The 15,122-nt window shown below is 38.3% G+C and overlaps 2 protein-coding genes and 1 long non-coding RNA gene across 3 annotated transcripts; 1 reads left to right on the forward strand and 2 right to left on the reverse strand.

The window, feature by feature from the left end:
* Positions 1-2,777: 2,777 nt before the first annotated feature.
* Positions 2,778-4,096, forward strand: LOC134675786 (uncharacterized). Its single transcript, XR_010099792.1, has 2 exons — positions 2,778-3,083; positions 3,222-4,096. It is a non-coding gene; the product is annotated as an uncharacterized LOC134675786 (long non-coding RNA).
* Positions 4,097-4,819: 723 nt separating this feature from the next.
* On the reverse strand, positions 4,820-6,068 carry LOC134675832 (uncharacterized). Its single transcript, XM_063534126.1, has one exon. The coding sequence runs from the start codon at positions 6,066-6,068 to the stop codon at positions 4,842-4,844; it is 1,227 nt and encodes a 408-aa protein (XP_063390196.1). The 3' UTR covers positions 4,820-4,841.
* On the reverse strand, positions 5,922-12,185 carry LOC134675833 (m7GpppX diphosphatase). The gene is made up of 4 exons (XM_063534127.1): positions 11,817-12,185; positions 10,397-10,542; positions 9,145-9,369; positions 5,922-6,395 (listed from the first exon to the last, which is right to left on the reverse strand). Exons 1-4 carry the CDS (start codon positions 12,157-12,159, stop codon positions 6,096-6,098), a joined length of 1,014 nt encoding a protein of 337 aa, XP_063390197.1. The 5' UTR covers positions 12,160-12,185; the 3' UTR covers positions 5,922-6,095.
* Between the last annotated feature and the right edge of the window lie 2,937 nt (positions 12,186-15,122).

A 15,122-nucleotide genomic window follows, 5' to 3' on the forward strand; every position in this document is an offset into this window, starting at 1 on the left:
TCAACTGTCTAGCTATCACGGTTCGTGAGATACAGCCTGGTGACAGACGGACGGACGGACGGACAGCGAAGTATTGTATTGTAGTTCGGGCGATTTTCCGCAACTCGACTTCTTGCGCCTATTTTGCGTGATAGGGGGTGGACTAGTCTTGCCAGCCCAGCTCCTCGAGGAATCCTATCAAATCAAACCTTTGATGTTGAGTAGGACCTCGGGGAGATCACTCGGGGATCCGAGATGTTTTGCCCTGTATGGGGCCAATCCGCTGCATTCCAACACCACGTGAGAGGCTGTTTCTTCTTCCTCCATGCATCCACAGCATAGGAGACTGTCTGTGACACCTGTTATAAAAAGATGTTTGTTAAAAAGTCCACTACCTGTTATAACACTGGTTACCATACTCAGTCGAACCTTTCCTAGTTGAAGGAGCGCCCTTGTGAGCTTACCGTTCATGCTAGGCATAGCTTGCTTGGCCTGTCTGCATCCAGTTTGGTTTAGCCAGTGTTCTGTGTGTAGTTTCCCTGTATGTGCCAGCAGCATTGAGCGTACCTTATTTACTAAACGGTATCGGGAGGATCGGTTCCGGGCCAATCGCCCCCGCACCCGATCCTTGTCTGGCGAGCTCGTCCGCGGCGTCGTTACCTCGGGATCCACTGTGTCCTTTGATCCATTGTAAGGTGATCTTATTGTTCTGACATACCTCCATTAGTCGTTCGTGGCATTCGTGTATAAGTTTGGATGTGACTATATGGCTTTTTAGGGCCATTAAGACTGCTCTGCTGTCGGAGAGTATGCGGATGGAGGATCCTACTACCTTCCTTGCAGTGATGGCAGCCGCCGCGTTAATGATGCCCATGCACTCAGCCTGGAATACCGAGTTATGGGCTCCTAGCGGAGTGGTGATTGACATGTTCAGGTCTTCTGAAAAGGTTCCAGAGCCTGATCCGCTGTCTGTTTTCTGATCTGCGAATCTGGCTGGTCAGCAAAGTCTTAGTAATAGGGTCCCGTTTTACCCTTTGGGTACGGAACCCTAAAAAGAACACTGCCGAAAAGAAAATAAACAAAACGCCCATCCCATTATGGATAAGCAGAATGGCCAAAAGCTACAGCCCGATCGAAGCGCTAAAAAAAAATTGACAGCTGTCAATATTCTGTCATTCACAACATGTCAATGTCAGACATTCAATATCGAGGCATTGTTCATTATTTTCATGTAACCCTTTTTTTGTTGCATATATTAACAATTTAAATAACATTATACGATTGTAGCTGTAATAACTCTTTGCTTGATGCCACAAACCGGTAATCTACAACTCAGATAACAGTCTAATAACATTGAGCATTCGAAAACAAGTGTCCCACAAAAATGTCTCTAATCAAGAAGATCCAAGTATTTCTTAGTTATTGGTACCAAAGATACTTATTGGCGACTGAATTGTACATGGTGGAGCCTTGGGAAAAGGTTGTTATACGTATCCTTTTTAAAGATTATATTATTTTGGGAATCGAGCTAATAAAGGTGAGATTATTAACTATGAGTCATGCCATTTTGTATTCTTTTGAATATTGTTCGAGTATAATACATGCTTATCTAACACATCAGGAATTACTTAGAGCCGGTACAGACAGATTGAAATCAAACTGCAATTTTTTGGAAAGTGTGCAGCTTACCATGTAAATTGCAGACTGTCTGTACTGGCCCTTAATCTTTTTTTCAGTATTGAACATGCTTCACCCAGAATTAGGTAAGTAGTTACCAATACTTCCTTTTTATTAGCGTAAGAAAGAAGGTAAGCGATCTTGACAACTCTTTATTGAAAAACACTTGAAAAATAAGCCATAGCAAATGTATAACAATTATATAGCATTTATAATCATATACATACATTCATAACATAAGCAGAGCTCGGCGGGGGTGAGCTGTTTTTAGAGTTAGCACAACATGGACATGCCTTGTCATTCGATGGTATATGTGGTGTAATTTAATAACTAAAGAAATTATTTTATTTAGGCCGCCTTTCCGCTACGATCTTTACGTCGCCATTAAAACAAATAAATTTTATAGCAAGTTTTTAACAAACCTCTTCAAATAATATGTATAATATACCTATTATCTATCCATATGCTACTATTAAAGTTTATCAAGTGATATGATATCAAATATCTTTATATAGGCAATAAATCTTTTATTTTAATATTTCTTTCTAAGGTGTATCTATAATAATATCTACACTTGACATAAGTGACGTCAAAATGGCTCACCCCTGCCGAGCTCTGAACATAAGTAATGGTTACTTTTTTTAAAGTTTTTTTCAATAAAAAAAACACATCAAGATAGTTTACTTACCCTTTTTTCTGATGCTAAAACACAGAGTATAATTAATGTATTGCTGATGCCCGCGTGGGTTTGTACCTGGTGCAAAGGTTGTCCATCGCTATTCAACGTGGTAATGCGACTAGTGTGTTGGGTACCTTTGCACCAGGGGAAAGGGGGGGCGGGAACTTTTTGATTAGGCTTAAGCTAGTCTTAAGGGGGAGGCCTATGTTCAGCAGTGGACGTCTTATGGCTGAGATGATGAAGCTAGTCTTAAGTTTATTGATATATGTATTGATATTAATGTAAAGTGAAGTATGATATTCAGATATTTCCTGAACAACGGTGCAGATATTGTGTTTGCAGTCCTGTTGACTCTGTTCTGGTGGTTCAACAAAACGCTGGTTGTTGGCAGCATCTCCAGTCTGAGAAACACTTCAAGTGTGCAAGCGATCTCATGAAAATATTCATACTAAATTTAATATTACTCGCACTATGTAATTACTAATTAGTTTACCATTTAACTCGGGCAGTTGGCAAAAAAAATGCGTTTCTAAAAAAACATCGAACTCGTAGCTGACTTTGTATTATGTTAAGGTGAGGGCATCATTTCTCACCAGTGACATCAGTTAAATGGTAGATCTATTATATTTGAGTCTGTTGCCTCAAGTAACTATATAAGCTTTTTAACAAAACAAACAAATAATTGAGTACCATTTTTTTTACCATAATGTAAACTGATAAATTCCATGTAATCCAAGGAAGATGTAAGGTTTACTCGGGTAATTCCGAATATCGAAAACTGTCGGTTAATTCCGATAAGAGACTTTTATTATGATAGAATTAAGGGTGATTTTCATCTGAATTTCGCAATTATCCGACTTTCGGTATTACCCGAATACACCTTAAGTATTTATTTCATTCTGTTCTTTTGTAATTTAATTAGAGATGCACCGGATATCCGGTTACTATCCGGTATCCGGCCTATCCGGCCACTATTTTACTATCCGGCCGGATACCGGATAGAGACCTTCTATCCGGCCGGATACCGGATAGTAACATTGCTTGATTTCGGAGTAAACAAATTGGATTTAAGAAACAGACACGGTCATAATCGTACTTGTTTATTATTTTAATACAATTTAATCATTCCACTGACTTGCACGCGCACTAGGGTTGCCAGATGGTCGGGATTTGGCGGGATTTCCCAGATTTTTAGCATATGTTCCCGATTCCCGACAAAGTGTACACTGTCCCGAAAAACAGCACTTGTTATAAAACAATAATTTCAAGTTCCGAACTGTCGTCAAGCGAGTGAGCTGACGTAGTGCCAATAATGTAAAATATCGTTGTTTTTAATACAATTACTTTAGTTTGAATGTTCCCGACATAAGGCCTAAAATCCTGAAAAATTGACATTGTTTCCCGATAATAGCGCCTTTCGATCTGGCAACCCTAACGCGCACTCATTTCGAACCTAGAAATGAGTCCGCGCGAACGTTTACTAGGAAACAGGTCAAACCTGCAGAATGCGCACCTGAAAAACCGAAATGTAGGTATAGTTCCGCCGGCCGAATATCCGGCGGCCGGATACCGGATATTCGGCCAGTGTCCAGGCCGGATATCCGGTATCCGGCTAAACAACTATCCGTTGCATCTCTAAATTTAATACTTAGTGAGTTCACAAATATTATGTTATAAAACTTATGAATAATTAAGACATCATTATATTTTGTTATGAATTCTGTACTGTTTGGTAACATTGAAAATACATTAATAAATTAATAGACTTTCATTACAGAAATCTAATAATATCCCTATTTTTAGAGTTCCGTACCCAAAGGGTAAAAAACGGGACCCTATTACGTTATATATATCTCTGCTATTACTAAGACTCCGCTGTCGGTCTGTCACCAGTATCTCATGAACCGTGATAGCTAGGCAGTTGAAAGTTTCACAGATGATGTATTTCTGTTGCCGCTATGACAACAAATACTAAAAACAGAATATACTAAATATTTTAGTGGAGCTCCCATGCAACAAATGTGATGTTTAAGCATACCTAATGGTACGGAACCCTTCGTGCGCGAGTCCGACTCGCACTTGGCCGGTTTTTTTGTAATAAAATGCGGAGATCATCACATTGGCATTAATTTCACAATTTATAATTATACTTTGATAATTATCGGAATACATTATATCTATTATACATTATATATTATTATAATCTCAATAGATTACGTGACATATTCCTGAATGTGTATTAAATTCTTAGGGCCCCCCACATCTGGCGTCTTTCGAGCGTCGGCGTCTACAATTCTATGGCCCACGTCGACGCAACTGCGCAGCGACGTCATTTTCCATAGCGCTGGACCGACGCCGACGCTCGAAAGACGCCAGATGTGGGGGGGGCCTTATAGTTTCTATCCTACCTTTAGACCCACTTTTAACGAAGCATAGCTGCTAATGCTTGTATGTAGAAGAATGTGAATTGAATAAAACAAAAAGTGAAATGCGGCAATTTATTTAACTAAACGTTCAGATAGCTGACACAATATCCATTGGCGTTTCTGAACCATTCCGGGACTTTCAACGACATGCGCTCCAAATGCTCTATCCCATGACAAAACATGCTCTTGGAAACCTCGGTAGACGTCACCGACGGGTCGGCCAGCCAACTCTCAACTTCTTCGTTCAAACACAACTCCACTTTATACAGAATTTTTGTCAACAAACTTGACTGCAAAATTATTTTATCTCCCTGAATATATTCCCCACTGTTCCTGATCACTTGCAACTCCTTATCCATAATCCAGATTAAGATGTATTGCTTTTTATTAGCTGATATAGTGCACTCTAACACGAGTTTGCACATTATGGTGAATTGAAGTCCTAGGTTGAATTCTTTGGCCATCTTTTCTATTGTAAATATAAAATCTGTTGTACTAGAATGTGGTGTTTTGTGGGAGAATACAGATGTTTCGTTTCCATTACGATCTAACTTTAATTCGGAGTTGAATAGTTTGACTGTGTCTTTGATTTTTAGACCCAACCACGCCAAGCATCTATTGCAGTGATATACTTCCCTTTTAGCATTAAACTTATTTGTTTTTTCGGATAAAAGCTTATTGTTAATGATGAAAAAGGTCAGTCTGTGTAAGAAATCATTTTTGTTTGGTTTCATAGCTATTTCTGTAGGTTCGCCTCCGTGGCAATGTGCGTGGCAAAACCACTCTGACATGTCAATATTTGTTGAAGGCAACTCCAAAATTCTATCAAATTTTATCACATTATCCGATATGACATTGGAACAATTGCCGCATAGAATCTTTACATCATCTTTGGACTCAAAATTAACTTTTATATCTTGCGTTTTTACATTTGTTTCCACATTATTACTGGTTAGGACTTCATTGTAGAAATTCCCGCCAGTTTTAGGCTCAGTTAAGATTCTAAAAGATATATTATTCTTATCTATTTTGAGACAGGACATGGAATTTGGTATAATTTGGCAGAACTCTTGTATCGGTATAACCGCTGTAACTTCATCATCATCGGAGTAGCAATCCGAAAGACTTTCTATAGACGACAGACTGTCACGTCTCTTGGAATCATCATAATAATTCAATACAATACAGCTGGATTGTATGCTAATCTTCAAATTGCAATTTTTCTTAAAATCCACTCCCGTGGTAATATAAACGTTGCAACTTCGCAACCTAGAGCGCAGCTCCATGAAAACACTTTTTATCAACATCTTTGCTTATTCTATTACAAAAATATCTTATTTATCAATTAGCTCAATATTCTCAATTCTCTGTACATGACCGTTAGTTTCATAAACTTTGAAGAGGTTATCCATTTCTCGAATGGTGAAGGGTAGGGTGGCTCTCTTGTAGTACGTGCCCATCATTTCGATGTTGTCGATGACAGTGTCGAGGAGATGGGACTTCTCGGCATGGATGCCGGGCGCCTCGTGGCGCAGGTACGTGAAGTGAATATGCAGGTGATAGAAGGACGGTTGGTAATGCAAGTAGATGCGCAGCTGACTGCCTCTTACGTTGTATTTCTGCAGAATTGCTTTCTGAAAAAAAAAGTGTTTTTTTTTATAAAATGTTATACTTACTCCTGATAAAGTAAATACGGGTAGGGTAAGTGTGCCTGGACTTCATATTGGGGCATGTTACTAGTTTTATTGCGAGTTCATGCATTTGCTACTTTCGTCACAGCATAAAAAATACTTAATAGTACTAGGTACAGAAAGTTTACTCTCAAACAAAACGAGTCTTATACGAAAGATACACGTGCAAGCGCGAGCATTCATCCGTTCCATAGCGGTGCGCGGCAACTACTACTGCTAGACACCAAAACTGGTGTGGCCGCATGTACTTGTAGCGACGGGACGAAATCGCGGAGCGAGCCACGCCTGCTTACGTTTTGTGGCTAATGTATGAGACCTTACTATTATTGCTGTCCTTATTTTATCACTATTTTAGTCGGCACAATGAAGATTAGGGTACTAACCAAATAATTCTAGTGAAGTGAAAGTGATATATCATGATTTTTCCCTTGCAAGTCATAGTTTCATCAATTCTAATAGTGTAGCCAACATTCCAGCTTCGAGTATAGCGTATGAAGTTATAGGTAATAAGGCAAATGTCGTTTTGTATGACTATGACTGTATAACTTCCTGCATCACTTTTATTGATTATCAACGGCCTTTGATTAAGTCATGCATGCATATCGCATTAAATGCGCCATTATTTTATATTGTGACTTATGATAACAACCTGCGTTGTACGCCACTCAATCACTCATCTACATAGGTAGGTAGGTACCTATGTTTTATTGGTGAGGTCACCAATAAAACAAAGAGTAGAAATTTGATATATAAAAAACTTCTAAACTAATTTCTTTGCATTGAAATTTCTAGCAACGAAAACTTGATGTTTATTTGTTCATGTCAGTTTCGTATTATTTCAGAACATATTTCTAAAATAGAGCATACTTGGTAAGTAATTGTACAGAATGTAGTGCATAATTGTTTTCCATCGTATTTTCTCGGAAGCGTCACAGAATAAATAATAGTACTAAGTACAGAAGACTCACTCTCTAACAAAAACCGGGCAAGTGCGAGTCGGACTCGCGCACGAAGGGTTCCGTGCCATAATGCAAAAAAAAAAAAACAAAAAAAAGCAAAAAAAAAACGGTCACCCATCCAAGTACTGACCACTCCCGACGTTGCTTAACTTTGGTCAAAAATCACGTTTGTTGTATGGGAGCCCCATTCAAATCTATATTTTATTCTGTTTTTAGTATTTGTTGTTATAGCGGCAACAGAAATACATCATCTGTGAAAATTTCAGCTGTCTAGCTATTACGGTTCGTGAGATACAGCCTGGTGACAGACGGACGGACGGACGGACAGCGAAGTCTTAGTAATAGGGTCCCGTTTTACCCTTTGGGTACGGAACCCTAAAAAGCGTCTTTTATGATCAGCACAGCATATGGCCGCTAGGTGGCGACAGCGCCACGCGCGGCTAATGGCTTTCCCCAAAATTGGTGTGGAACGGATGTACTTTTAGCTACCTGTAGCAAAGCGACGAAATCGCGGAGTGAGACACGCCTGAAAGCGTTCGTACTTCGTTTTTGCACCAAGACTGACTGACGTAGCAAGACACATTTGGATGGTGTTAAGCAAAAAACCGGGCAAGTGCGAGTCGGACTCGCGCACGAAGGGTTCCGTACCATAATGCAAAAAAAAAAAAAGCAAAAAAAAACGGTCACCCATCCCGACGTTGCTTAACTTTGGTCAAAAATCAAGTTTGTTGTATGGGAGTCCCATTTAAATCTTTAATTTATTCTGTTTTTAGTATTTGTTGTTATAGCGGCAACAGAAATACATCATCTGTGAAAATTTCAACTGTCTAGCTATCACGGTTCGTGAGATACAGCCTGGTGACAGACGGACGGACGGACAGCGAAGTCTTAGTAATAGGGTCCCGTTTTACCCTTTGGGTACGGAACCTTAAGAACGAGTCATCCCACATGCATTTTGCAATAAAATGTCAACTTTAAGCGTCAATTTTTTGAGTTGTCATCTTATTGAAAAATTATTGTGGGTTGACACATTATTGCTTAACAGCATCCATTTGTTTGTTTCCGTGAAAATACGATGGAAAATAACTGTGCTCTACATCTCCATTCTAGTTCGAAGTTTAAAATTTGTGTAGCTAGGTGAATTAACTTTTTTTGTTATTATATAATTTAAGCCAGGGGACAACAGTAGCATAGTTTCGAAGAAATGTTATACCCACTATGGAATGGGCTTATGGAACTGCCATAAAAAAATATATCTTTGGTTATTTCTAATACCAAAAAACCAGGGTTTTAAGAGTGACCCAAGTCAGAAGAAAAGTTGATTCACCCAAATTTTATAAAAAAACCGAGCAAGTGCGAGTCGGACTCGCGCACGAAGGGTTCCGTACCATAAAGCAAAAAAAAAACGGAAAAAAAAGCAAAAAGAAAACGGTCACCCATCCAAGTACTGACCACACCCGACGTTGCTTAACTTTGGTCAAAAATCACGTCTGCTGTATGGGAGCCCCACTTAAATCTTTATTTTATTCTGATTTTAGTATTTGTTGTTATAGCAGCTACAGAAATACATCATCTGTGAAAATTTCAACTGTCTAGCTATCACGGTTCATGAGATACAGCCTGGTGACAGACAGACAGACGGACGGACGGACGGACAGCGAAGTCTTAGTAATAGGGTCCCGTTTCACCCTTTGGGTATGGAACCCTAAAAAGAAATGCTGGCTAGAACTTACTTTTCCCTCGTCCCTGATTCTCCTTAGTAGCGGTAAATGACTAGCGTCCAAGTCTCTAACAGACTTTATGCCTTTCTGCCGCACTATCGCCAGCAAATACAGAGTCTCCTTGGTCAGACCATCCCACTTCAGATCCGGGAGCAACACAAAACCTTCTGTTTCACACTTATTGTTGTAAACTATCCTGTCTGCTTCACTTTTGCCTTCTAATATGTTGTAGACCCACTGAAATGAAGAAAATAAGTACTTAATTGCAAAGAAAACAATATTTTAAAATTATTATACCGTGTATGTGGTGTGTCAACTGTGTGTGTGTGTGTGTGTGTTAGGGTGTTTCATTTTTCCGAATTTTCGATTTTCATCTGACTTTGGTCGAATTCTTGTTCTAACTGATAAAAAAATATTATAAATAACCAACGACTCTACAGCTCTACAGCGGAGGGTAGAAAATGGTTTAAGTGGTTACCATCAAGGCGGAGAGTTGGGTGATACCGAACCTTCTACATATAAATACAACTTGGATTTTGGTTGCTCAATAAATGTTCTAGTAAAGATTTTTCAGTTTTTCCGCCTGTTTCCAAAGGAAAAGTGCTTTTATCGTGTTTTAGATGAAACATTTATTTTCTCATTCGATTTTAGTATCAGTTCATTATATTTTGTCATTTAGAACATAGTTCATTTTCACGCAATGTATGGGGTTCTCACTCTACCTTTTCAAATTTTTCAACCTCTAAAGTTTAGAGTCTAAACGTTATTCAATTCTTTTGAAATAGATAGTTTTTAGGGAAAATTGAAATAGATGGTTTTTAGGGTAGGGAGACTCCATTGGTGAGCAAAGTCAGGAAAAATATTACAACTTTTTTTCTCCATACAAAAGTGAAACACCCTAGTGTGTGTGTGTGTGTAGACACAATCTGTACAGAAATCTGCTAAATTGCATGGACACATTATGAATGGAATTAATTCATAAAGTGGCCATGCACTTTATAAACGGAACTCATTTGTATTTACAATTTGTTACCAATGGCTTGCTCGGACTACCCTATTCTTGCACAACAGAGAGTCTACCGCGAACCACGTTCGACGTGTTGCCTCTCTGTCACACTTGTATATTCGTACGGAAGTGTGACAGGGAGGTAACACATCGAACATGGTTCGCGGTAGGCCCTCAGCTGCGTTTCGTCCATTTAAGTCTAGAGAAACTAACAGTGAATCATTCAAAAGTGTTCAAGAAGCTTAGTTGTTAATTTACCTGTAGATTAAATTGTTCTTTCTCCAAATGTGGCAGAGTTAGTTTCTCGTACAACTCCGGTGTTTCCAGAACAATGTGGATTTCTTGTTGGCTGAACTTTGCAATGTGCTTCTCAGTGGCCGGATATATGATGGTGGTCTTCACACCTGGAATTACAGTAATGGTTGTACAGTCAGCAGCAGAAGTTGCTAAGCGGGTGATTCAAAATTACCTTGACATGCTCTTATTCTCTTAACACTTTCAGTGCCAAGCGCCCCATTACCAAAACAAAATGAACCCATGCAGCGGGTTTTTGGCACTGAATGTGTTAATATTAGTCATGTCGAGATAATTGTGATCACCTTGTCTGCTTCAGTACTATCAGCAGCTACTTTTGCTGGTGACAGTACTTTGGGTGCTGGCAGAATTTTTATTATTATATTTTTAGAAACATACAGTCGTTTACAAACAGTACTTATACAATATTGCTAAAGTTTAGACCTAGAGTTTCATTTGTTACTTACATAAAATCACAGTCTGTTTTTTTTAAAAGTTACCCAAAACTAAACATTTGAGAGCGTAAAGAAAGGAAAAGATGAATTAATACCTAAAGAAAAGCACGTTTTAAAGTATTAATGGAACAAGTAAATATATCTATGTTAGAGAGCTTGTCATTTTCGTGCTGAGTTTGTCAATTATTTATGTTGCTTAGAATTGGACCAAGCATACTTGGCAGCAATTTTGTTAGCGCAGATTGTACAAGTGCTATCTTAAACATGATAATTTCATAGAAGTTCAACATTTAAAATAACACTTGCCCAATCTGTGCTATCAAAATTGCTGCCGACTCATCTTGGTCTAACCCTACTTTCATTAACAATAATTGATCTGTTTTATTTATCCTTTCATGGGTGGATTGTGCTCTATAGAGTAGAAAAAAATCACTCAAAAAATGTTAAAGATGAAGATAACTTAGATATGACTAAAAATTCGGTCAGGATTCTTAACATACACAAAGAGTTTAAAACCTTATCCGCTCAAACATATGATTGATTTTGTGATAATGCTAGCCAAAACATTGTTGAGAGATGTTTTTCTTTTTGTTTCTGAGAATGCTATGATTTTTGATGACTTGACTTAAAAACACTTATGTGTCAGATAAAAATTCTGATTCCTAGCAACTACAGCTATGGAAGTATCAAAAGGACTAAATAAGAACTAATATAAACCTTATCTGATTACTCTTAGCAGACTTACAATCACTTGTTGATCTGATAAGAGAACAAGATGACAATAAGAGTAATATTTAATTCGCAAATTTAATAATCACGACTTAACAAACACGTATAAATACGTCAAAATGATGACTAATGCAATACGAAGAAACAAAGTATTTTAACCTTACCATATGGAATGCACTTTTTATTTTTAATTGACTCACCGTTTAAGGATGCTTTGGGGTAACACTCGAAGTTTCCGTAAATATCGTTCTCGAAGAACGTACGCAGCTGGCTGTCTACGGAAAAATATCCGTCGTTGTCCAATTCCTCTTCCTTGAAAGCATTTTTCTCTAGAATCACTATCGCAACCCCACTCTTGTCCTTGAATTTCCCCTGCACACAAACCGTTTTCCTATTCGTATTGTTGTTAAGAATCTTCTCTACTACGAAGTCTTTCAACTCCAAGTTATTACCATTCACGTTTACATCGTTTTCATTATTAAATTTAATTTTCTTCGCGGAAGGCGGTTCTAAAACATCGTTTTGGCAATTCCCGTCGGACATCTTGTGACAGTGCTGCCAACAAACAGGACTTTCAAACAATTTTTGTCTATGGCTTTGCGATAATCCAGGGCTCTACAGACTAATTCGATTTATCGATACAACAGAGAGAAAACGGCGGCAAATTTGAAAAATGTAGGTGCGAAAGGGTATCATTCCATAGAAAATATGAATTTCGCGCCTTTTTCTACTGACAAGAATAAGACAAGATTTGCTTGAAGACAACGTATCGCAGACGATATATCGGAGGTTAAATTATAGCTGGTCAAGCAAATCTTGTCAGTAAAAAAAGGCGCGATATTCAAATTTTCTATGGGACGATATCTCTTTGCGCCTACGTTTTTCTAATTTGCCGCGTTTTTCTACTGACAATATCTGCCGGACCCTTGCTGAATATAAGGCCCCATTCGCACGACAGCTTTTTCAACGCGCGTTAAAAAAGCGCTTGAATCTGTCCGCACTCTAAATTCGATTTAACGACCAAGGCTTAAAGTCGAAAATCCAACAACGCTTGATAACAAGCGCCAACGCTGTCGTGTGAATACATATTGTAAGTACATGGCTATCCATTTGTGTCATTCAAACGCCTTTCGCGCGTTGAAAAAGCTGCCGTGCGAATGGGGGCTAACCGACCTGGCCTATAACCACATAAACTATAAAGAAAAATAATAGACTACCCATGTATACAGGCAATTAATTATAACTTTATAAGTTAACCAGAGCATAAATACAGCTTGGCAAAAAAGAGTAGAAATTAAAAAGTGGCAACACTGTAGTGTCGTCCCTTTCAAACCAATTCATATAAGAAAGCGGGACGACACTACAGTGTTGCAACTTTTTAATTTCTACTCTTTTTTGCCAAGCTATAAGTAGGTATTTTTCAGTGTAGTTAACTTTACTGTCGTTAATAAACATTTACCAAAATAAAACATTTACTAGATTAACTTTAATGTCGTTAATAAACATTTACCAAAAAAAAACATTTGCTAGATATTTAACTATACATTCGTCGTAATAAAGATTACATGTTTAATTAAAGAAATTCAATAAATAGGTAGGTATACCTACGTAGCTTTTAACTATCGTAAAATTTGACAGTGCGGCGCGCGGTGACGTGCGTGCGTGAGCGCGTGTGGCAACAAACTGGCTTGCTTGTCTACCGTGAACGCGAGCGGCAGGGGGGGGACACTCGGAACATAGTTAACGTCAGTAAAGATGGCGGATGACGGCGTCAATTTAGAAAGAAAGAAAAATTGCGTAAAGCAGACTTCCGATTATGCAAACTACGTCATTAGATGTGTCACTATAAAATTGATACAATTTTAAGGCATTAATACAACATTGAGAAGGTTACATACCTAGTTTGTCAAGACCTTTCTTTATTTGTAATGTTGGTTACTTAGCAACTGTTGTTTACTTGTCAGACCAAAATAAATGTCGTAACTCGTAAACAAATTATATAAGATAATTATTCTCTATTAATTTTAAAGTGTAACCGAGTAAAAATGGAGCAAGCATTAAATACGAAAATAGGGAAATTAGCCTCCCAATATTACAACACCTGGAGGTTTAAAATTTTTAATAGTGCTCAAGAAAATGCCGGGAGGTTTAGATATTCTCGAAAGAAAAATGAAAAATTCCATCGTTAGCGCTCACTGCAAATAGCGATGAAAAGGACCTGTGTATAAGTTCGAAACTATAATAGTGCAATTTTAATTTTGGTGACGACAAACATGTACTATGACTAGGGAATGCAATACCGGGATACCAGGATCCCGAAATACCGGGATCCCGCATGCAATTTGCGGGATTAATCCCGCTCGTAAATTAAGCGGGATCCCGCGGGATTTGCGGGATCAAAGAGCGACGTGGTTCTTAAGTGTTACTACAAGGAACACAGGCTCGGGCACGTGCCTACTGGCGAAAATTCTTCACGGAACTTAAATGCATCTATGGAGGAAAGGGGTAATGACACGGAAGAGCATTTTGCCCGAATTTGTCTATTTATTTCATGACACTTGCTCGTAAAAGGTGTTATTTTACGTAGGCGACGCGGTCCGTAAATCTTAAATTTGTACCCAGGGAATTTTGTTATGTAGGACATGTAGGTACATCCGAAATTAGGCAGATTTTCTATTGTTTTCCTTCTTTTTTCCTCACAGGTGTGATGAAAAACATTGTGTGTGCCACGAGTGGTACAGGACTTACGAAATCGCGTTAATTAAGCCTTTACACACGTTCTTAAATTCTTGATTACTGTCTTTATACCATATTTTTTAATACAAAATGTACTATTTCTAATTTTAGTTTATTTTTTGTTTTCAACCTTCAAATTTAGTACTAATTCGTAAAATTGTATACTAACTTGCGGGATCCCGCAAATACCGGGATCCCGCGGGACTTAAAATGGCAATCCCGCGGAATACCGGGATTGAGTTCCTCATGCGGGATTGCATTCCCTAACTATGACAATCTGCAAAAAATCGTGCGTCTTGATTCCGCTAAAGACACGTCGTGGGAGGAACTGGAGCGCATATTATGGAGGTACCTGCTTAGACAATGGATATAGAGTCAGAAGCTGCAAGCGGTAGATTCCTGCTATTAATAGGTACTATCTGTATATACCAAATTGAAGGCAATAAAATACTTTACTATTACTTACTATTATGTTTCTGTTATATTCATTCCACTCTTTAAAACCTTTTCTACATAATATTAGGTCTACTTGGGCGGTTTACAAGTAAATTTTTTGTTTGACTTCTTGTAAACAATACAGTTATTTGTTACAAGAAACCAATCAAAAAATGGACTTTTAAACCGACCAAGTAGATCTAATATTATGTGGGACAAAAGTACACGTATGGATGCATATGTAGTTGTACACGCACACATACATACTTAGTTCCCGGGGAGAATCAGAGATGGCGCTTTCAAATGAGTTTCCATAAAATGCTTCAAGAGGGCTC

The sequence above is a fragment of the Cydia fagiglandana genome, chromosome 23 (genome assembly GCF_963556715.1).
Source record: "Cydia fagiglandana chromosome 23, ilCydFagi1.1, whole genome shotgun sequence".
NCBI classification, from domain to species: domain Eukaryota; kingdom Metazoa; phylum Arthropoda; class Insecta; order Lepidoptera; family Tortricidae; genus Cydia; species Cydia fagiglandana.